The following is a 22,175-nucleotide window of genomic DNA, read 5'->3' on the forward strand; positions in this document are numbered from 1 at the left end:
TTCCAAATCAACGGCCAGAAAACTGTGCCCTCATTTGCGCAGTATGACAGTGCTACAACCATGGCACCTGCCTCAGACTCCTTCCCTGCTGTCCCAGCAGGCAGGCCAGATTCTGCACCCTCAGCTACAGACCCTGAACCTTGCAGCCTGGCTAATCCCCTGAATTGAACTCCAGCAAACCTCAGTAAGCAGGTGCTGGATGTTATTCTTGAGGCAAGGAGGCCTAGTATTAGAAAATCCTATTGGAAAAATGGAAAAGATACTGTTCCTGGAACCAGTTTCAGGGAATGGGCACAACTATGCCCAGCTTACGTCCTATACTAGATTATATAACATAAATGCTCCGCAAATTCCTATCCTTTTCAATTAAGATCCATGCCTCTGCCATCTCGGCTCATTATAATACTGAGCCACCCCACTTCTCTCATCCTCTGGTAAAACAGTTCCTGAGAGGAGCCACCCCCCTCCCCCCACGGGAGAGCTCCCACTCACTCCAGCCTGGGACGTTAACTTTGTATTAGAAAAGCTCACACTTCCGCCCTTTGAACTTGCGGCCACAGCAGAGTTAAAATTCCTCTCATGGAAAACAGCTTTACTTCTAGCCATCATTTCAGCAAGAGGAGTGTCTGAATTGCAGGCCCTTATGGCACTGGAACCCTTCATTATCTTCCATGCAGACAGGGTTGCCCTCAGGACTAACCCATCCTTTATGCCCAAGGTGGTGTCTAGTGCGGCTTTAAACCAGTCCATTCATTTGCCAACCTTTTTTCATAATCCTCAGAATAAAGGGGAAAGGATCCTGCATTCCGTGGACGTGCACAGGCAGCTTAGGTTCTATCTGGACAGGACTAAACCTTTCAAAATCTGACCAGCTGCTAGTCAGCTTTGCTGCAGGGGCAGAGGGCAAGGCTATTTCAAAGCAAACCATTTCTAAACGGATAGCACACTGCATACATTTCTGCTACAAGCACCATGGGAAACCCACCCCACAGGGAATCAGAACTCATTCCACTAGGGCTACATCTACCTCTACAACATTTCTCAGGGGAGTCCCTACCAGGGACATCCTGGAAGCTGCATCCTTGAGCTCTGTACACACTTTCACCAAGCACTACCACTTGCCTATATTTTCTAAATCCATAACTGGATTTGCCACAGCAGTCTTACAGGGCCTGATTGCCAGCCCTAATGCTTCATAACTACCTCCACCCTTCCTTAGTTTTGGGAATCCACCCAAATGTGATGACTGCAACAGTGAAACACGAAGAACATAGTACAGTTGTGTACACTTACCATAAATGTAAATGTTCAAGTGTATTCACTGTTGCAGTCCTGGTTACCCTCCCTCCAGCACCCCCCTGACTTCTCTTCATTTCTTTCCTATCCTTTTTGTCTGGCATATCTTATATCATTGGTATTTGTTTTGTGCTGGGGTATTGCTTACCATGTAATTGCTTCCTGTTTTGGGGGCACCTGACATCTGGGGTAAGAAAAACTGATGTAATGGTGTCTGCTGCATGTTTTGTACCCCTGACGTCATGGAAGAAGCGACAGCTTCCGACCCAGAAATTCCTAGACTCTGGTATTCAGGGCGGCTGAGGGCTACCTGCAGGCAGATGACCCAAATGTGATGACTGCAACAGTGAATGCACTCGAACATCTACATTTATGGTAAGTGTACATAACTGTACTTTATCCTTCCTAATACTTTACTTTGACAAGTTACCTGAGATGTTCAGTCATATATTTGTGACTGCTGAAATTTCAGTTTGAGGACACAAGTTGCATAGCGTTATCATAAAATGTGAATATTATATTTTTTTGAATTATTTAATTTTTCAGGTCACTTTTGGGTTCATCAGCGTTGTGCAGAGTGGTCTGAAGAAGTCAGCCAAAATGAAGACCATGTGGTGGAACATGTGGACAAAGCAGTTTTCTCAGGGAGCACTAAAGTATGTAGAAATTAAGAAAACATTCTTTTTATTATGGTTTTACTGAAATTTGTTACAATTTAAGTGCACTACTTCACCTAGTATTGTAATATGTATAGGACCGATATAATGTCATAGATTTTCCATTTTGCAGGAAGAATCACTGACTATGCCAACAGGTGCTAGGACTCCCAGATGCTAGCTCCATCACTGTCTCAGTATATCATGCCTCCAGTCTCTCTGGTTCTTTCCTTCTGTCAAATTTTGTGCAAGCATCCAAAGTCATCCGGGTTTGCTTGAGCTGTTTTGTATGTAATTTTTGACATCTCTCTCTTGAATGATTTCTTATGTTAAGTATGATTTTTTTTAAGTAATTCTTCTTGCGTGTATTGCTACTGCTTAGCCTTTCCCCTTGTTCAGGATTACTTTCTCATTTGGCTTGGATCATGCCATTGTAAGTTAAATGCAATTACTTCATTTTATCTTTCACTATTCCTGTTTGAGATACTTACATTATTTCTCTCTCATTTATTTGCTGATTGGGCATTTACATCTCCCATGTGCAAAACCACATGTCGTATCTTGCCAGTTCTTTATGGTATTGTTTATTTTGTTTGCAAGGTGCATTTTGAACATTCTTGATTATTGCCTTTACCCTGATCTTTTTATTTGATGACCTTCCATTCTCACACAGCTATTGAAGTAGCTTGTGTTACCCCACTGCCTTTTTAAGCTTATCCATGCATCTCAAATCTGCAAGTTCTGGTACCCTTGATAAGTGTAATTAGGGGCCTCGGAGATGAATTATTTACAGGCTGCCTGTGTACATTAGAGGCACAGGTGCCAATTCAGGGATGAATTTCCTGTTCCCCACCCAAGTTGCACTTGAACTGGATTAAGAAGGAACTCTGCTTCACATATATGGAGGGGACTTTTCCAGTGAAGGGATAATCTGTGGGATCCATACCTGTCTATCCAACAGGTCTTATTTATATCACATGCAAGTTTTAAGGCTGTAGAATGGGTAATTCTGGTGCTGTTTGTTTTGCGGATCTGCAGGAGGTCCGTCAGGTTTGGGTCTGACAGTGCTTTGTATGTCAGGCATAGATATTCCTTTAGCAGCCTGCTGGAGACAAAATACTAGGATAGAGCCTTGAAGCGGTTTGTATAGGGCATGTTACTTATGCCCTGTATTATTTTAGTGAGGAACCTTTACGGACATTCCAGTTGTTGGATGAGAATGATGAGGTACTTGCCAAAGGGGGCATTGTACTCTGTGATAGGTCTGATGAATGTCAAATACACTGGAACAATCCCCTCATTGGACCTAGATGCCATACCTTTGTTTACAAGTTGCACAACTTAGGATGATTTCCTCACTGCTGTAGACACATGGTCATAGGCTTGATTACTGCCTGTGTGTGTCCTCAAGTCCCTGATGACTGCGTCATCTCTTAGGGTGTGTTGTCAACATGATAGTTACCAGAGGTGGATGATTTCCTTGAAGGATGCTGTTTTGCATTTCTTGGCATTTAGTTTTAGTCCATGACTCTGGCTCCAGTTATTTGTGTGTGTAAGCCCTTCCTGGAGAAAATTTGTGTTAGTGAGAGATTCTGTGACTGCTCCTAACTTGCACTCATATGCAAATGTAGTCATTGACATTGGCCTTGACCTCAGAGAAGTAAATGCCAAAATGGACCAGTCCCAGGACCATTCCATGAGGGACCCTGGTTGTGATTGACGTCTTTGTATAAGTAGACTCCCCAATTCTTCCTTCCAGGGTCCTGTCTCTGAGCCAGTTGGCTATCCACCAGGTGACATAAGGGTTTATGTCTAACTTTTTGAGTTTGTCCTCAATGCCCTAGTGGATTATAGTACCATATGCCTTGGCCAAGTCAAGCTTGGCAGTATGAAATATTTTGCCCTTATTCATTGCGTTTGTGACCTTCTCAAAGTCCATCAGGTTGAGTGGGCATAACCTGCTCTTTACAGCACTAAATTGGGTTGGTTCCAGTGTCTGGAGGTTTTTCTATTCCATATTGATCATTTCTATGGTAATTCATTCCATGGTTTTGCATATGAGACTAGTGAGATTTATGGGTCTGTAGTTTCCAAGATCTGTAGATGGCCTACCTTTTTGCAGAGGGATGACTGTTGCTGTTCTCCATTTATGAGGCATGAAACCTTTTTGGAGGCTACAGTTAAATAGCAATTCCAGTGGACCTGATAGGTCAGGTTTCATTCAAATTAGAAGGCATCCTGGGATGTTGTGTGGGCCCATTGATGCATTGTGCTTGGCCTTAGAGAGAGCATTAAGGACTTGTTCCCTTGTGATAGTAGAGGGAGTTGTATTTGATGGTATTTTCTGAGGGAAGATTGAGGAGGTGAGAGGGGTAAAGTTTGAGCTGAATTTTGTCGGCCAGTAGGTTTGATGCATTTTCTGGCTTCTCACTTTTTAATTTCTCCAAATCTTTTGGGTTTCTAATACCACGACAAGAATGGACCCTATTCCTAAGTCAAAGTATGATTAAAGTTCACAAAATTAGTATTGTTTCAATCTTTAATGTCATCCAGAAGTGCTGGCTTCCATATAGATGCCTCCATTGACAATGAGCTCTGCACACAAATGTGCATTGCCTTTGAGGTTGTGGACATAGCTAAAGAATGTCTTGTTTGCCCTTGGCCTGGGAAGCCAAATTTACATCAGATTTGGCAGTGGTAGACTTTTTGTCTTTTGAGTGCTTTTATCCTGCTGGGTGCTACACCTTCTAATTTTGGCCATGATTTTCTATCGTTTGTTATACAGCCTGTTGATGCTTTTAATTCCACGAGAGTGGCTTGTTTTTTTTTTTTTAGTTCTGTACTTCTTTCTGGTGGGTACAGCTGCTTTTGTGCAGCTAGTAACATGTTTTAGTATTTCTGTGAACAGTTCCGTGTAGGCAGCAGTGTTGTCAGGGTTTATGGAGGCTTGAAATTTTGCCAGGTTATCACTTGATAGTAGGAAGTTAGCCTTAGATTAGTTCCTGAATATTCCATTGTTAGCTGAGGTTTCAGGTTTTATTTTTGCTTCAAATGAGACCATTTTGTGGTCTGACCTTACCAAAGAAGACATTACATTAGAGGGATTTGCAGCACTATCCCATATTACTGAGGACCAAGTCTAGTATGATGTTCTTCGTGTTTCACTGTTGCAGTCATTACATTTGGGTTATCTGCTTGCAGGTAGCCCTCATTTGGCTTGATTATCAAAGTCTTGGGTCCTGCATCGGTTGCTGTCTTATCTTCCATGACGTCAGGTAGTCAGGGGTATAAAGCATGCAGCCGACGCCATTAAATCAGTCTTTCTTGTCGTGTGGTGCCCAAAGCAGAAGCAGTTCGCAAGTGCCGGTCGGCCGACTCCTGAAATTTTCATTTTCGAGTTTCAGATCCGAAGTCTTCAACTAAGCTAAGTACCCGTTGGGGATCCTTTTTCTTGCTCTAAACTGATGTCAGTAAAAGTTAACAATTGTATTTCTTGTGGTAAGCAAATACCTCATAAAGATTTTCATTCGTACTGCATTCCTTGCTTAGGCCCAGACCACGACGTACCCCGCTGTAGGTTTTGTGTTTTATTCAAACCTTGGAACTGTTCTTCGTCTGTTCATTTTCGCATCTAAATATTTTGGTACTCTGTTCAATTATCCTGAAATGGCTTCTGTAAGCCACGCGACTACCGACATTCTGAAAAAATGCAAAGATAAAGACAGAGACAGACCACATAGGTCCAAAGCTGCCAATGATGCATCTCCTAAGCTAGTCGCCAGTTCGCCGGTACTCAGTGAGGTGCTTTTGCAGCCTCTGATACCTGCTACTTCAGATTCGCAGGCCTCTACAGAGACCCATTCGGAGTCCAGTATGCTGCGTGATGCTTCTTCGACTGTGGAACCTGCAGATGTCTCTATCTTGGATGGGTCCGCAGCCGCTGTGCAGGGACCGGCTTCTGAGTGTGTATTCAGGTGTACTGACTTGCATATTAAAATATGCCATCTTCTTCTTCAAGGCTTAAGACTTGATCCATGCCTAGAAAACAGACGCCCAGACTGCATGGTCAGGCCATTATGCCTAAAAAACAAATAACAATGGCTGAAGACCTTGTTACTCTAATCAGGGGAAGCCACCCTTCTCCCTCTAAGAGACCTAGAACTGATTTTCCTTCTGATTCTTCTGATCAGGATTCTGAAATTCTGTTTTCTCTGATGACCAGGAGTTGCCCTTTTCTACCTATGAGGATTCTGATTCAGAGGATTCCATTCCCTCTGTTTCCCCTCCAGAGGATTTCTCTTGTGGTGAAACTTTGCATACTCTTAGGGAGCATTTCCGCTGGGAAAGCCAGGATTACTCTGACTCCAAAAAGAGGCTTAGGGAGTTTTTACTCCTACCTCAACACAGGCCTTTAGCTATCCCTCCTGTACTGGACATTGTAGATGATGCCTTTTCAGAATCTAGCCTGGCCCCTGACACTTTACCTCCAGCTCCCAGAAAACCTGACTCTCACAAGTTCCTCTTTAAGAATCCTACTGCGGATCCTGAGGCCATTTCACAGGGGCCAAAAGGCATTAAGGCTACTACTGCCAAAAACCCTACCCCCTCTGATAGAGATTCCAGCGCCCTGGACTGATGGGGAAAGAAGGTATACACTTATGCAGCTTTGGCCATTAGGGCCTTAAACTGCCAGTTTCATATGTTAGAGTATCAGCAGCATATTATTGGATTGCTTAAACAGAAAATGATGTTGATTCCTGACTGTGCTGAAAATAAAGAATTACAGGATTTAATGCATTCTGCTGAACAAGTTGGAAAACATACTTTGAAATGTGGTTTTGTTTCATTAGAGGCATCTTGCAGGGCTGCTGTCACTGGGTCTGTACTTAGAAGGCATGCTTGGCTTAAGGAGCAATCTATGCCAGATCATGTTAAAGCTAAATTACTGGATGCTCCCTTAAACCAAGACCACCTGTTTGGCAACAAAGCAGAAGTACTTAAAAAGATGGAGGAAAAAGCTAAATTTATGCAAACTGTTAACGATTTCCTGCAAGTACAACCTCCCAGATTTAGTAGGCACCGGCCTTCTAAGAATTAGTCCTTTCCTGCCTCTTCCAGGCCTTCTCAGTCCAAACCCAGAACCAGCAGTGCACCTACGCTTCAGTCCCAAGGTACTCACAGGTCTAAGCAGTGGGGGGGCTCCCACTTCCAAAGCTGGAAGTAGTAAGACACACCCCTATGGTAAACTATCACAATGACGTAACTTTAAACCTTCCAAGCCCTGCTCAACTGACTGTTCCTTTAGGGTGAAAGATCGCCCCGCATGCAAAAAGCTGGGAACTTATTACCCAAGACAAATGGCTTTTAAATATAGTTTCCCAAGGATACAGATTCCACATCCACTCCTTACCAACCCCAAACTGTTGACCAGACCTACCCCCAAACCAGTGGGCAGAGGCTCAAAAGCAAGTTGTCTCTCTCCTAAGCATCAGGGCTATTCAACCTGTCCCAGAAGAAGAATGGGGGCAAGGTTTCTACTCAAGACTTTTCCTGGTACCCAGAAAAGACAATTCCTGACGTCCTATCCTGGACCTGTCTACCCTAATCACTTTTTTGGTAATCCCAAAATTCAAAATGCTAACTCTTCATCAGCTGCTTCCTATGCTAGGCAAAAATGCCTGGTTGGCAACACTTGATTTAAAGGAAGCCTACCTGCACGTCCCAATAAGGGAGTCTTGCAGAAGATGCCTATGCTTCAGAGCAGGCTACATGCACTATCAGTTCTCTGCACTGCCCTTTGACTTGTCTACTGCGCCCAGGGTATTCACAAAGTGCCTAGCTCCAGTCATTGCAGTTTGCAGGCAAAGAAATATTCAAACATACCCATACCTGGACAATTGTCTAATTCAGGCAGAAAGCCAGGACATACTATTAAATCATCTGACATTTGTAAAGAAATTACTAACTTCTTTGGGGTACACCATAAATGAAAATAAATCACATCTAGTACCCTGCCAACAAATTGTATTCCTGACAGCAAACTTGATTACAACTTCCCGGATGGCATACCTCACACCAGAGAAACAAGTTAATTTGACAGCTTACTTCAAACTACTGGCCACAAAGACCCAGCTATCTGCAAGGAAAGTACTGCAAGCCCATGGATTCATGGCCTCTTGCATGCTACTAATTCCATATGCAAGACTGCATATGAGGAAACTACGATGGTATCTAAAAACCTATGGTGCCAACATTCTCAGGACCTAGAATCAATCATTCCTATCATACCTTGTCTAAAGACAGAGTTCCTTTGGTTGGCAGAGGCCTGCCACCAAAACAAGGGACTGCCATTCACTCTACCCCCTGTTGCCCAAACCCCAACAACAGATGCATCAGAGTATGCATGGGCAGATCACTTGGCAGGGCAGTGCATTCAGGGCAAATGGAACCAGAGTTAAATGCACCTGCATATCAATCAAAAAGAAATGTTAGCTGTACAGAATGCTCGGACATCCTTCAAGGATCACATTCTTCCAGGACACTTATTGGTAAAAACGGACAACACCACTGTTATGTGGTACATAAACAAGCAGGGGGGGGAACACATTCATACCCCCTCTGCAGACCAGTCATGGCTCTGTGTGGAACACTGCCTTGAGCTACCAAGTGCACTTACAAGCTCAATTCCTGCCAGGCAAGCTAAGTACACTGGCAGACAACCTAAGCAGAAATCTCATGGACCCACACAAGTGGAAACTGGAACCAAAGATATTCAACATTTTGAGATTCGGATGGAGGAGCCCAGAGATAGACCTTTTTGCCTCACCTCAGAACTACCAATTGGACAATTTCTGCACGAGGACTCCCCACAGACAAGCTTGGAAAGTGGATGCCCTGTCCTTCAGCTAGAAAAACCTATCAGTTTATGCCTTTCCCCCTCTGCCTCTCCTCTCCAAAGTGCTAATAAAGATCAAACAAGACAAACTGAGGACAATACTTTTTGCACCAGACTGACCACGCCAACACTGGTACCCCTTCTTGTGGAGTGTGTCACTTCTGGAACCATAGCACCTGCCTCAGACCCCTGCCCTGCTGTCCCAGCAGGAGAGCCAGATTCTGCACCCACAGCTTCAAACCCTGAAACTTGCAGCCTGGCTAATTACATGACTTCTTTACCATCCCTCAGTAAGCAAGTGATGGGTGTCATTCTGGAGGCAAGGAGGCCTAGTACTAGAAAATCCTATGCTGAGAAATGGAATAGATTCTGTTCCTGGAACCAAACACAGGGGATGGACACAACTATGCCCAATCTACAGCTCATTATTCAATACCTAACTGAGATGCTTCACAAGGGCCTTTCCTTTTCTTCCATCAAAATTCATGCCTCCGCCATCTCAGCTCATTATAATACAGACCCACCCCTCTTCTTTTATCCACTGCTGAAGCAATTCCTCAGAGGGGCCAAAAACTTAAGACCACCCAGGAGAGCCCCATCTCCAGCCTCCCTTTGAGCCGTCTGCAAATGCAGAGTTGAAATTCCTTTCTTGGAAAACATCCTTCCTCTTAGCCATCACTTCAGCAAGTAGGGTGTCTAAATTACAGACCCTCATGGCAGTGGAGCATTTCATCATCTTTCATGCGGACAGGGTGTCCCTCAGGACCAATCCCTCCTTTATGCCCAAGGTGGTATCCAGTGTGGCCCTTAATCAGTCCATTCATTTGCCAACCTTCTTTTCTAATCCACAGAACAAAGGGGAATGAATACTGCACTCCTTGGATGTGCACAGACAACTTAGATTTTACTTGGATAGGACTAAGCCTCTCAGGAAATCTGAACAGCAGCTGGTTGCATTTGCTGCAGGGGCAGAGGGGAAGGCCATTTCAAAGCAAACCATTTCTAAGTGGATAGGCCATTGCATTCATTTCTGCTATAAGCATCATGGAAAACCTACCCCACAGGGAATAAGACCACATTTAACCAGGGCTGCATCTACCTCTACAGCCTTTCTTAGAGGTGTCTCTACCAGGGACATACTAGAAGCTGCTACCTGGAGTTCTGTACGCACCTTCACCAAGCATTACCACTTGCCAATTTTTTCTAAATCCAGAGGTAGTTTTGCCACTGCAGTCTTGCAGGGCCTTATAGCTGGTCCTAATGCTGTCTAACTGCCTCCTCGCTTCTTTAGCTTTGGGAATCTACCCAAATGTAAAGACTGCAGCAGTGAAACACGAAGAACATAGTACAGTTGTGTACACTTACCATAAATGTAGATGTTAGAGTGTATTCACTGTTGAAACCTTGGTTACCTTCCCTCCTGCCTCCTGACTTCTATTGACTATACCTGTATTCTTGCTTGCTATGCTTAAAGCTTTCTGGTGTATTTGCTTTTTGTTGGAGGTGTAACCTTGTATATAACTGCTTCCCATTATGGGGGCACCTGAGATCTGGGGCAAGAAAAACTGATGTAATGGCGTCGGCTGCATGCTTTATACCCCCTGACTACCTGACGTCATGGAAGATGAGACAGCAACCCGACGCAGGACCCAAGACTTTGATAATCAGGCTGACTGAGGGCTATCTACAGGCAGATAACCCAGATGTAATGACGGCAACAGTGAATACACTCAACATTTACATATATGGTAAGTGTACACAACTATACGTTTTAACCCCTGGTTGGTGTATTGACAGTCTGGTCCAGGGAGTTTGTGTTTACAAAATCCATTGATCTCTGAATAAAATCACTTAACTTTGTAGTATTTTGTGCTGATTATCACTCTTGCATTTTTTTTATAATTTGTTCCTGAAAAGTGCACAAACCTAGATATAATTGTTCATTTATGCACCTATTGGCTTCATCAATTAAACTTCCCAAACTCAAAATGCAAATTTGTCCGCAGACTGCAATGTTGTGCTTCACACAGTCAGCATTTTTGTTTCAGTGCAATGATTGTGTGTAGTTAAATTAGGTGCATTGTGTATATATCAAAACAAAAATTGTAATGCTTCAAATTCACACTAACTGCCATTTCTTCAGTTAGCAGTTTCTGAACATTTTGATCCTAATATGTCTATGTAAATTAGTGCCATTTGCTCCATCTGAAGTCCCTCCTATTAAATAATTTTGTTAGTCCTTGTTCTTGATTTAAACTCTGGTTGCTTGAAACTTGTAAATCAGATGCTTTCTTCCAGCCGTCTTAGAAACTTATCAGTGCACAGGCAGTCCATGCTTGACTTGTCTTGAGACAGAAGAATACTGAAAACACCAGCCCTGTTTTCCTGTTGCCTCCTTCTGTAAACCTTACTTTTTGTAGCCCTCCACCATCCATCATGCTTGATGTTCATCGTTTTACACTGCTGCAGTCATTACACTTGGGTTATCCTGCCATCAGGCGGTCCCGCAGTTGGCCAGAGTTCCAAAATCTTGGTCTGGCGTCGGTTGCTGTTGCCTCCTCCCTGAAGTCAGTGCAACAGGGGTATATAAGATGCAGCCGACGCCATTTTCTTCAGTTTTTCTTGCCGTGCGGTGCCCGAAGCAGAAGCAGTTCGCAAGTGCCGGTCGGCCGACTCCTGAGATTTTCATTCCGAATCCAGAACCAAAGTCTTCTAAAAAAGCTAAGTACCCCGTTGGGGAAACTTTTTCTTGCCTCAGACCGACATCAGTAAAAGTTAATAACTGTATTTCTTGTGGGAAGCCAATACCTCATAAGGATTTCCACTCCTATTGTATTCCATGCTTAGGCCCTGACCACGACTTCACTGGTTGTCGGTTTTGTGCTAGGTTTAACAAGCGCACTATTAAACGTCTGTTTGATTTTGCCCGGCATTATTTTGGTAGAAAATTCAATTACACCATGCTGTCGGAAATTCCGACGACTGCAATGCATAAAAAGGACAAGGACAGGCATCCGAGGCCCAAAACTGACGACGAGGCCTCTTCTAGGCCGGTTGCCGGTTTTCAGCGAGGCACCTACGCAGCCCCTGACAACCACTTCCACAGAACCACAGACCGCATCTGACTCCCACGTGGAGCTGGCTGGGCCTTCGGATACACTAGGTCTTCAGCTTACCGATCCTAAACCTACAGAGGGAATCGAGGTAGCTGAGCAATCCACAGTTACAGAGGGTGTTTTCAGACCTACCCAGTTGACCATTAAATCCTCTGTTAAGTCTAAGCCCCCCTTAAAAGCAAAGAAACAGACGCAACTCTCTCCAGGACAGGCTTCCATGCCTAAGAAACAAATGCTAAAAATGGCCGAGGACCTTAGCACCCTGATCAGGGGGTCCCATCCCCCTCCTGATAAAAGGTCCAGACACGATGCAGACTATGACTCTTCTGACCAGGTGTCCATTTCCTCAGACTCTTCCTCGGACCGAGGATATTCTTTACCCCCTTATGAGGATTCTGATGCTGAGGAATCAATTCCATCAGCCTCTCCACCTGAGGATTACTCCTTTGGGGAGACCTTAAATACCATGAGGGAGCATTTCCATTGGGAAGGTCAGGATTACTCAGAATCCAAGAAAAGGCTCAGAGACTTCCTCTTATTGCCTCAACACAGACCCCTTGCTATCCCGCCAGTTTTAGACATTGTGGATGATGTGTACACTGAATCCAGTTTGAACCCAGCCCCAGTTAAACCTGATAGATATTGCAGAGTCCCTGACTCTCACAAATTACTGTACAAAAGCCCTGTTGCTGACCCTGAAACTATTTCTCAGGGACCCAAAGGGATTAAGGCCTCATCAGCAAAAAACCCAGTTCCCTCTGACAGATTTCAGAGCTTTAGACAGATGGGGAAAGAAGGTATATACATCTGCAACTTTAGCAATGAGAGCCTTGAGTTGCCAGTTTCACATGCTAAAATATCAGCAATTTTTGATGTCTCAGTTGAAACAAAAGATGCTTCCAGATTCAGATCCTACTAACTTAAAAGAAATGCAGGATTTATTGCATGCTGCTGAACAAGTGGGAAAACATACTTTGCAATGTGGGTTTGACTCCTTAGAGGTCTCCTGTAGAGCAGCAGTTACAGGCTCTGTCATTAGAAGGCATGCTTCGTTAAAGGAACATACGTTACCAGATCATGTTAAGGTCAAATTATAGGATGCACCTTTGCAGCGGGATGTGCTGTTCGGAGTTAATGCAGAGGAGGTATTAAAGAAGATGGAGGATAAGGCAAAATCTATGCAAACTGTGAAAGATTTCTTGCATGTTCAGCCTCATCATTTTAGCAGAAATTGGCCAACAAAGAATTGGTCCTTTCCAGCCACAGACAAACCTCAAAGCGGCAGATACAGATGTCCAAGAGGTAGAGGTCGGACACAAGGACCTTACAGGCCTCGACAATGGGGCACACCAGGCCAGAAAGAAGGAAAAGACAGGCCTCAACCTTATAAAAAACAGACTCAATGACTTTCCACTACAGCTGCCAAACAGTACACTCTTGGCAGCCCCCTTAGGAGGAAAACTGGCACTCTTCTATCACAACTGGCATTGCATCACCAAAGACAAATGGGTTCTCAACATTGTATCTCAAGGTTACAGGTTACATTTTCACATCCTGCCAAGGCTAAAAGGAATGCCAAATCTGCCACCAAATCAATGGGCAGAGGCTCAAAAACAAATTACAGCACTCATGGACATGAGAGCTATTCAAAAGGTACCACCTCAGGAAAAAGGACAAGGATTTTACTCAAGACTCTTTCTGGTTCCCAGAAAGGACAAAGCCTGGAGACCCATTCTGGACCTTTCTACACTAAACACTTACCCGGATGTACCGAAATTCAAGATGTTGACACTACAGCAGCTTCTTCCCATGCTGGGCAAGAAAGCTTGGCTCGTGACGTTGGACCTCAGAGGCATAACTGCATGTCCCTACTGCATGTCCCTATCAGAGAAAACTGCAGAAGATACCTCAGATTTCTAGCTGGTTCAATGCACCATCAATTCTCTGCACTGCCCTTTGGCTTATCTACTGCGCCCAGGGTCTTCACAAAGTGCCTGGCACCAGTAATTGCATTTTGCAGGCAAAAAGGAATTCAAATTTATCCATACCTGGACGACTGCCTGATTCAAGCAGAGAGCAAGAACATTCTACTAAAACATCTGGCGTACGTAAAAAATTTATTAAGTTGCCTGGGGTACACAGTAAACGAAAAGAAATCAAAACTAGTGCCCTCACAACAGATAACATTCCTGGGTGGTAGCTTGAACACAACGGCCCAGATGGCGTATCTCATGCCAGACTAGCAAGGACAACTGACTCAATTTTTTAAATTAATGGCAACAAAGACCCAACTCCCTGCAAGAAAAAGCAGGCCTTGGGCTACATGGCATCTTGCATACTACTAATTCCATATGCCAGACTGCATATGAGGAAACTACAATGGTACCTAAAGAGCGTATGATCTCAACACTGTCAAAGTTTGGAAACAGTTATACCACTAATTCCTTGCCTACAACAAGAGTTTCGATGGTGGGCACAAGCTTGTCACCTCAACAAGGGACAGCCTTTCACTCAACCCACAGCCAGGCAAACGCTGACAACAGATGCATCGGATTACTCCTGGGGAGCACACATGGCAGGAAAATGTATCCATGGTGAGTGGCCCACAGAGCAAAGACATCTCCACATCAATCAAAAAGAGATGCTAGCTGTACAAAATGCTATTATAACTTTCAAGGACCTACTGCATCTAGGACAATTACTACTAAAGACAGACAACACCACAGTTATGTGGTACATAAACAAGCAAGGGGGCACACACTCCTACCCCCTCTGCAGACAAGCCATGACCTTGTGGAACACAGCTCTAAACTACCAAGTTCATCTGCAAGCACAATTCCTGCCAGGAGAGAAAAACACACTGGCAGACGACCTAAGCAGAAACATTATGGACCCACACGAATGGGAACTGAATCCACAAATATTCAGAATGATAACACAAAAATGGTGGAGCCCGGACATAGATCTGTTTGCTTCCCCAAAGAACTGCCAATTACAGAAATTCTGCACAAGGAGCTACTATCCACAAGCATGGAAAGTGGATGCCCTCTCATTCAGCTGGAAACAACTACAAGTATACGCTTTCCCTCCTTTACCTCTCCTCCCAAAGGTACTCATAAAAGCCAGGCAGGAAGAGCCAAAAATGATACTGATTGCACCAGACTGGCCATGCCAGCACTGGTACCCAATCTTAAAGAACTTGGCACAAGAACCACCCTGGATTTTGCCAGAAATCCCAGAGTTGCTGACGCAGCACAACAATCAGATACTTCACAGCCGGCTAAAGACCTTAAACCTAGCTGCATGGAAAATTCCCTAGTCAAGCAAGCAATGCCTCTTTCCAAAGCTGTTATGGATGTCATTCTGGAGGCCAGAAGGCCTAGCACCAGGAAAGCCTACTCGGATAAATGGAAGAGATTCTGTGCCTGGAACCAAGCGCACAGCCTTGACCCTCTTGTCCCAAACATTCCTCAGATACTGCAATACTTAACTGAGATGCTGGACAAGGGTCTGTCTTTTTCATCCATCAAGATCCATGCCTCGGCTATCTCTGCTCATTACAACACGGATCCACCAATTTTTTTCTAATCCTTTGCTCAAACAATACCTCAGAGGGGCTAAAAACATAAGACCGCCCCGTAGAGCACCTACACCAACTTGGGACCTCAACTTTGTTTTGGAAAAATTAACTCTACCTCCTTTTGAGCCAGCTAACACAACATAAATAAAATACATCTCTTGGAAAACTGCTCTGCTACTGGCAGTTACATAGCAAGAAGAGTTTCAGAACTACAGGCACTAATGGCAGTGGAACCTTTCCTCATCTTCCACCAGGACAGGGTGTCTTTAAGAACTAACCCTACGTTTATGCCAAAGGTGGTATCAAGTGTGGCTCTAAACCAAACTATTCACTTGCCAACTTTTTATCCAAAACCACAGAACAAAGGGGAGAAACTTCTACATTCTTTGGACATCCACAGACAGTTGCGCTTCTACTTGGACAAAACCAAAGCTTTCAGAAAATCTGAGCAATTATTGGTAGCATACGCTGCAGGAGCACAGGGAAAAGCCATTTCAAAGCAGACTATTTCAAAATGGATAGGACACTATATACGATGTTCATCGTGCATACAGCTGCAGTAATCACAGATGGGTTCTCTGCCGTCAGGCGGTCCCTCGGTCGGCCGAATTCCAAAGTCTTGGTCCGGCATCGGTTGTCGCTTTCTCTTCTGACGTCAGTGAGGCCAGAGTATATAAGACACAGCCGACGCCATGTTCTTCAGTCTTTTTTGCCGCGCGGTGCCCGAAGCAGAAGCAGTTCGCAAGTGCCGGTCGGCCAGCTCCTGAATTACGAATATTTTGGAAACCGAAGTCTTCATTAAAGCTAAGTACCCCGTTGGGGAAACTTTTCTTGCCTCAGACCGATGTCAGAAAAAGTTAATAATTGTATTTCTTGTGGGAAGCAAATACCGCATAAGGATTTCCATTCCTTCTGCATACCTTGTTTGGGCCCAGACCACGACGTCTCGGGCTGTCGCTTTTGCGCTACCTTCAATAAACGGCATGGACAGTTTACGCATTCCCACCTCTGCCTCTTCTGCCCAAGGTGCTTTTGAAAGCAAGAACAGACAAACCGAAGATGATACTGATTGCTCCAGATTGGCCAAGGCAACACTGGTACCCACTCCTGAGGAGCCTAACACATACTCCTCCATGGCCCCTGCCTCTAATGCCTCTTCTGCTGACTCAGCACAGCTACAAAACTCTTCACAGTCAGCTGAAAACACTCAATCTCGCTGCATGGAAAATTCCTTAACACCACAACAGACCCTACTCTCCAAGGAGGTGCAGGATGTCATTTTGGAAGCCAGAAGGCCATCTACTAGAAAAGCTTACTCCGCAAAATGGAAGCGGTTTCACTCTTGGAATGAGAAAAGAGGCCAGGACCCTAGAAAACTGAACTTGCCTCCGGTATTACAGTACCTAGCGGAGCTGCTGAACAGTGGACTTTCATTTTCTTCCATAAAAATCCATGCCTCAGCCATTTCTGCGGAATTTAACACGGATCCTTCTTTATTTTCTCACCCACTCTTACGACAGTTCCTCAGAGGGGCTAAGAATATCAGACCACCAAGGAAGCAACCGATACTAGCCTGGGATCTTAATTACATACTAGAAAAATTAACATTGCCTCCTTTTGAACCAGCTGCCTCAACAGATTTGCAATATTTGTCCTGGAAAACAGCCTTCCTTCTGGCCATCACTTCAGCTCGTAGGGTTTCTGAACTACAGGCCCTCATGGCAGTGCAGCCCTTTCTCATTTTCCATCAGGACAGGGTTTCCCTTCGTACCAACCCATCATTTATGCCTAAAGTGGTATCCAGGGTAGCTTTAAATCAAACCATACACATACCTACCTACCTTTTACCCCAATCCTCAAAACAAAGGGGAAAGGCTGCTACACTCCTTAGACATCCATAGGCAGCTACGTTATTATTTGGACAGAACAAAGGCCTTCAGGAAATCAGAACAACTCTTTGTGTCCTATGCTGTAGGGGCTCAAGGGAAGCCAGTTACAAAACAGACTATTTCAAAGTGGATAGGCCACTGCATACGGTTTTGTTACTCCTATCATGGGAAATCTGTTCCTACAGGTATCAGATCACACTCCACCAGGGCCACAGCTACCTCTACAGCCTTCCTCAGAGGAGTTCCTACCAAAGATATTTTGGAGGCGGCCACTTGGAGTTCTGTACATACCTTCACAAAACACTACCACCTGCCTTTATATTCCAGAACAAGAGCAGGCTTTGCCACTGCTGTTTTGCAGGGCATTCTGGCTCAACCCAGTTCCTCCTAGTACCTACCACCCTGTACATAGCTTTGGGACTCTACCCATCTGTGATTACTGCAGCTGTATGCACGATGAACATAGTACAGTTTTGTACCTACCATAAATGTAGATGTTCGAGTGCTAATACAGCTGCAGTACAGGTTTCCCTCCCTCCTTCCCCACTTGGTAAAGACATGGGGCCTAACAACCTCTTCATACTACCTGACTGGATTATCCTGCTATGTTTTATTTGCTTGCTACCACTTACTTTGGATTATATTGCATTGCTTGTATGTATATATATATATATATATATATATATATATATATATATATATATATATATATATATATATACATATAAGCATAGTTTATGTATTGCCTTCCTTCTGGGGGCACCTGACATCTGGGGCAAGAAAGACTGAAGAACATGGCGTCGGCTGTGTCTTATATACTCTGGCCTCACTGACGTCAGAAGAGAAAGCGACAACAACCGACGCCGGACCAAGACTTTGGAATTCGACCGAGGGACCGCCTGACGGCAGAGAACCCATCTGTGATTACTGCAGCTGTATTAGCACTCGAACATCTACATTTATGGTAGGTACAAAACTGTACTTTTCTGCTATACCAACCATGGGAAACCTGTACCTAGCAGCATTAGATCTCACTCCACCTGCCACTTCAACTGCCTACCTCAGAGGAGTACCTACCAAGGATATTTTGGAAGCAGCAACATGGAGTTCTGTGCATACCTTCACCAAACATTACCATTTGCCTTTATACTCCAAATCCAGAGCTGACTTCACCACTGCTGTACTGCAGGGCCTTATAGCCACCCCTAATGCCTTATAGATCCAGCCTCCCTACCTCAGCTTTGGGATTCCACCCAAGTGTAATGACTGCAGCAGTGTAACACGATGAACATAGTACAGTTTTCTACCTACCATAAATGTAGATGTTCGAGTTAACACTGCTACAGTCCAGGTTACCGTCCCTCCTTCCCCTCTTGCTTCTGGTACTTACCTAGGGCATCTAACCCTTTTACCTATGGGGGGGGGGTATTTACCTGTAACTAAAAATGGTTGTTTGCTTTTACTTTGTATTGTTTACTAGCAATTTGAATTGCCTACCTATTTGGGGGCACCTGACATCTGGGGCAAGAAAAACTGAAGAAAATGGCGTCTGCTGCATCTTGTATACCCCTGTCGCACTGACGTCGGGGAGGAGGCGACAGCAACCGATGCCGGACCAGGACTTTGGAACTCTGGCCGACTGTGGGGACCGCCTGACGGCAGGATAACCCAAGTGTAATGACTGCAGCAGTGTCAACACTCGAACATCTACATTTATGGTAGGTACAAAACTGTACTTTCTTGTGCTGCGTGACTTTGTAGCTTTTTGACCTCAGTTAGTAAACTGAGGAAAGTTTACTGGTGTTATGTTGATCAACCTGACCAAAGCTAGTAGATCACAGTTTACTACTAAACCACCAATTTAATGTAGGCATTAGTCCAGATGTACTACTCTGGTTCCATAGCTATCTTTCTAACCTGTATTTCTGTGTAAAAATCAACTCATCCTTCTTACCTGTTGCCAAAATCAAAGAAGGGGGGTACTACAAGCCTTCATCTTTGTTCCCCCCTCTTCTACATCTAAATAAACAAACTATTCTTGGATGTACCCCACCATGCCCTACTTAACACCAATGGTATGGCCCTCTTCTGATCTAATAAATCCTTAGCAGTCCGTCAAAAAGAACTGTAGGCTGACCTCTTTGCTCTTACTACTTTGACCGGCAACAACAACAAAAAAAAAAACTTCTCAAATCTTCAGAAACAAAATCATTGTGCTTTGGAACCAAGCCAAAGCTAAACAAAACTCCCCTTATCTTTGATTACAATAATATTGCATTACAAAATTGCTCTTAATGTAATTTAAATACCTAGGTATTTGCCTAGACCCACCCCCTAATTTCAATATATACATAGAAAACACTAAGAAAAGATTAACCCACTACTATTGTTGACAGTCACCAACAGAATCTGCATGTTCATCACACACTCCCCAAAGTATGAAGACCACTACATAACACTACAAAAGCAAAATGGCTCCCAATCAAAGATCTGACTTGCTTGTGCTCTCAAATGTTAGACTTCAAATGGAGAGATAATAAAATCAGCAAGTGAAAGAGAGTAGTATTGCTGGAACTGAATTCATCCTCAAGTCTTGGTGTGTACCTTCACGAGGTGAACTGTGTTTTTACAAAATCTCACCACTGATATGTAGACTGTATTTTGCTTAGCATATGTCATGGAGAGAAGTAGTTTAAAAAAACAAAGACAGCTGGGTGCACAAGTCCCAAAATAAAATAGTGCCCAATCCTGTTAGGTGCACTGGTGCCAAGAATGGAAAAAAATGACAGTGTAGAATCCTCAAGACATGGAGACATTTTTACAATTGGTTTAGGCCAGGCTCAGGCATAGGATAGTGCCCTGTTGTAGAGGGAAGTAGTAAGCTACAAAAATCACAAAGACTGACAGGCCAAAAAAGAGCCATAAAGATGATAGAGTAGACTATTGAGGATAACAAAGAAGTTGTGTTACTGTGATGCAAGAAGGCCATTAATTTCCAGACAGACGATGTACAAAAAGATTGAGAGAAATTAGGGGAAAGAAATACTTTGACAAGAAAAACTGTCAAAAGTTTCAAATGCAAAATTGTGTTCATTAATACAGAAGATTCATGAGAAACATTATATAGACCAAGAAATATTGTGCCGTTTGAGAAAAGAAGCATCTGAGGAAGTGCGAAAATATAAACAAAATCTAGAGATTTTTGAAAGGTTTAAAAAAGCAATATGGACATGGAAAAGAAAGAGAGATCTGATATAGTGCAATATTTATGCAAAGGAGAAAGTCAAATTTAAAGTACCGAAAAGCAGCTCTAAAGATATTCAAAGAGAAATGCAAGCAAAGGCACCTAGATATGGAAAGTTTCACAATACAAAAAAATAAGATCCCAACGGGGGAACATAGAACAGAAGAGTAGTAAAGCAAAAGTTAAAAAAAAAGAAGCTGAAGTTATGGAATACCTGCAAAGTGAAGGATTTAGTGTAGAAAGCCTGACGCAGGTTATGTCACAGCATGATGAAACAGTGAATCTCCCAATTAAGGAGAAGTAGTAGGAGTGGGAGATATCTGATGAAGAAATATGGACATAGGAAAGAAAGAGATTTAATGTGGTACAGTATTTAAGGAGAAAGCAAAACTAATCAATACAAAAAGTAGCACCAAAGATATTTGGAAAGGAATAAAGGGAAAGGCATTCAGATATGGAACATTTTACAATACAAAAAATAAGAAAAGGGGGGGTAGAAAAGAGGATCAGTAATGGAGAAGTTAAAGACGTAGAAGCTGAAGTTATGAATTACCTGCAAAGTGAAGGATTTAGTATAGAAAATCGAACTCTGATAACATCATAACATGATAGAATAATGAATCCCCAAATTAAGGAGAAACCAGTGGAGCAGAAAGTATCCAATCAGTTACCATATGAAGATACTTTGGAGCCTTTAATAAGAAACCAGTACAAAAGTTCATTTGGAGTTGCACTGCAATGCAAAGAACAGGAAACTGTGGCAACTCTGACACAGTCAATGTTGTAGAGTGATAGGCCAGTGAGTTCCCATATGAAGGAGCAACAGGTGACACAGGGTGAAGCTAAAGAGAATATAGCACATGAAGATTTTCTGGAACTTTCAGTAGAATGCTCGCAGGAAATAGGGAACAGAGAATGTGCCCTTAGTTTAGAAGAAAATGATCTAAGGGAAGAATTGATTGATTTAGTAGAGATGTATAGACATATTAAAGTCATTGAAAAAAATAGACTACCGAAAGTTAATAAGCCCAAAATGTTAGTTCGGTAAAACAAATGAACAAAGTAATCAAGACTGTTCTTAGAAATTCATGTGATATAACAGAAATAAATAGGATATATTACTGTTCAGCTAAATTAATAACAATCTTACCATAAAAACAGGGCAGTAAGGGAAAGGAAGGGGAGAAATCAAATACCATCATGGAAGTATCAAATAGCAAAAACTGTAAAGCAGTTAAGACAAAAAGTGTCGCTGTTAGAGTTCAGAAGAGAGAACCGATCAACAAAAATACTCAGAAAGCTAGATGTAATAAAAGCAATGCACAGTATCAGAACAGACCATAATCCATCATACACTATTGCAAATAATACACTAAAGATATTAGCACATGCAGAAACACTTGAAAGATATGCAGATCAATATAAATGAAAAGTGCAAAATAAGCAATTTATTGGTGCCCTAAAAAGTTTTGTAGAGAATTGGGAAACAAGGCAAAAGG

The 22,175-nt window shown here is 43.3% G+C and overlaps 1 protein-coding gene across 1 annotated transcript in view; it reads left to right on the forward strand.

The window, feature by feature from the left end:
• Positions 1-22,175, forward strand: part of KMT2C (lysine methyltransferase 2C) — a gene marked incomplete in the record, with an annotated part of 4,117,755 nt that overhangs the window by 483,978 nt on the left and 3,611,602 nt on the right. Inside the window, 1 exon segment of the mRNA XM_044066891.1 lies at positions 1,843-1,952. Coding sequence (XP_043922826.1) covers positions 1,843-1,952 — 110 coding nt within the window.

The sequence above is a fragment of the Protopterus annectens genome, chromosome 3.part1, assembly GCF_019279795.1.
Source record: "Protopterus annectens isolate FY-2018-M chromosome 3.part1, PAN1.0, whole genome shotgun sequence".
In the NCBI taxonomy this organism is placed as follows: Eukaryota; Metazoa; Chordata; order Ceratodontiformes; family Protopteridae; genus Protopterus; species Protopterus annectens.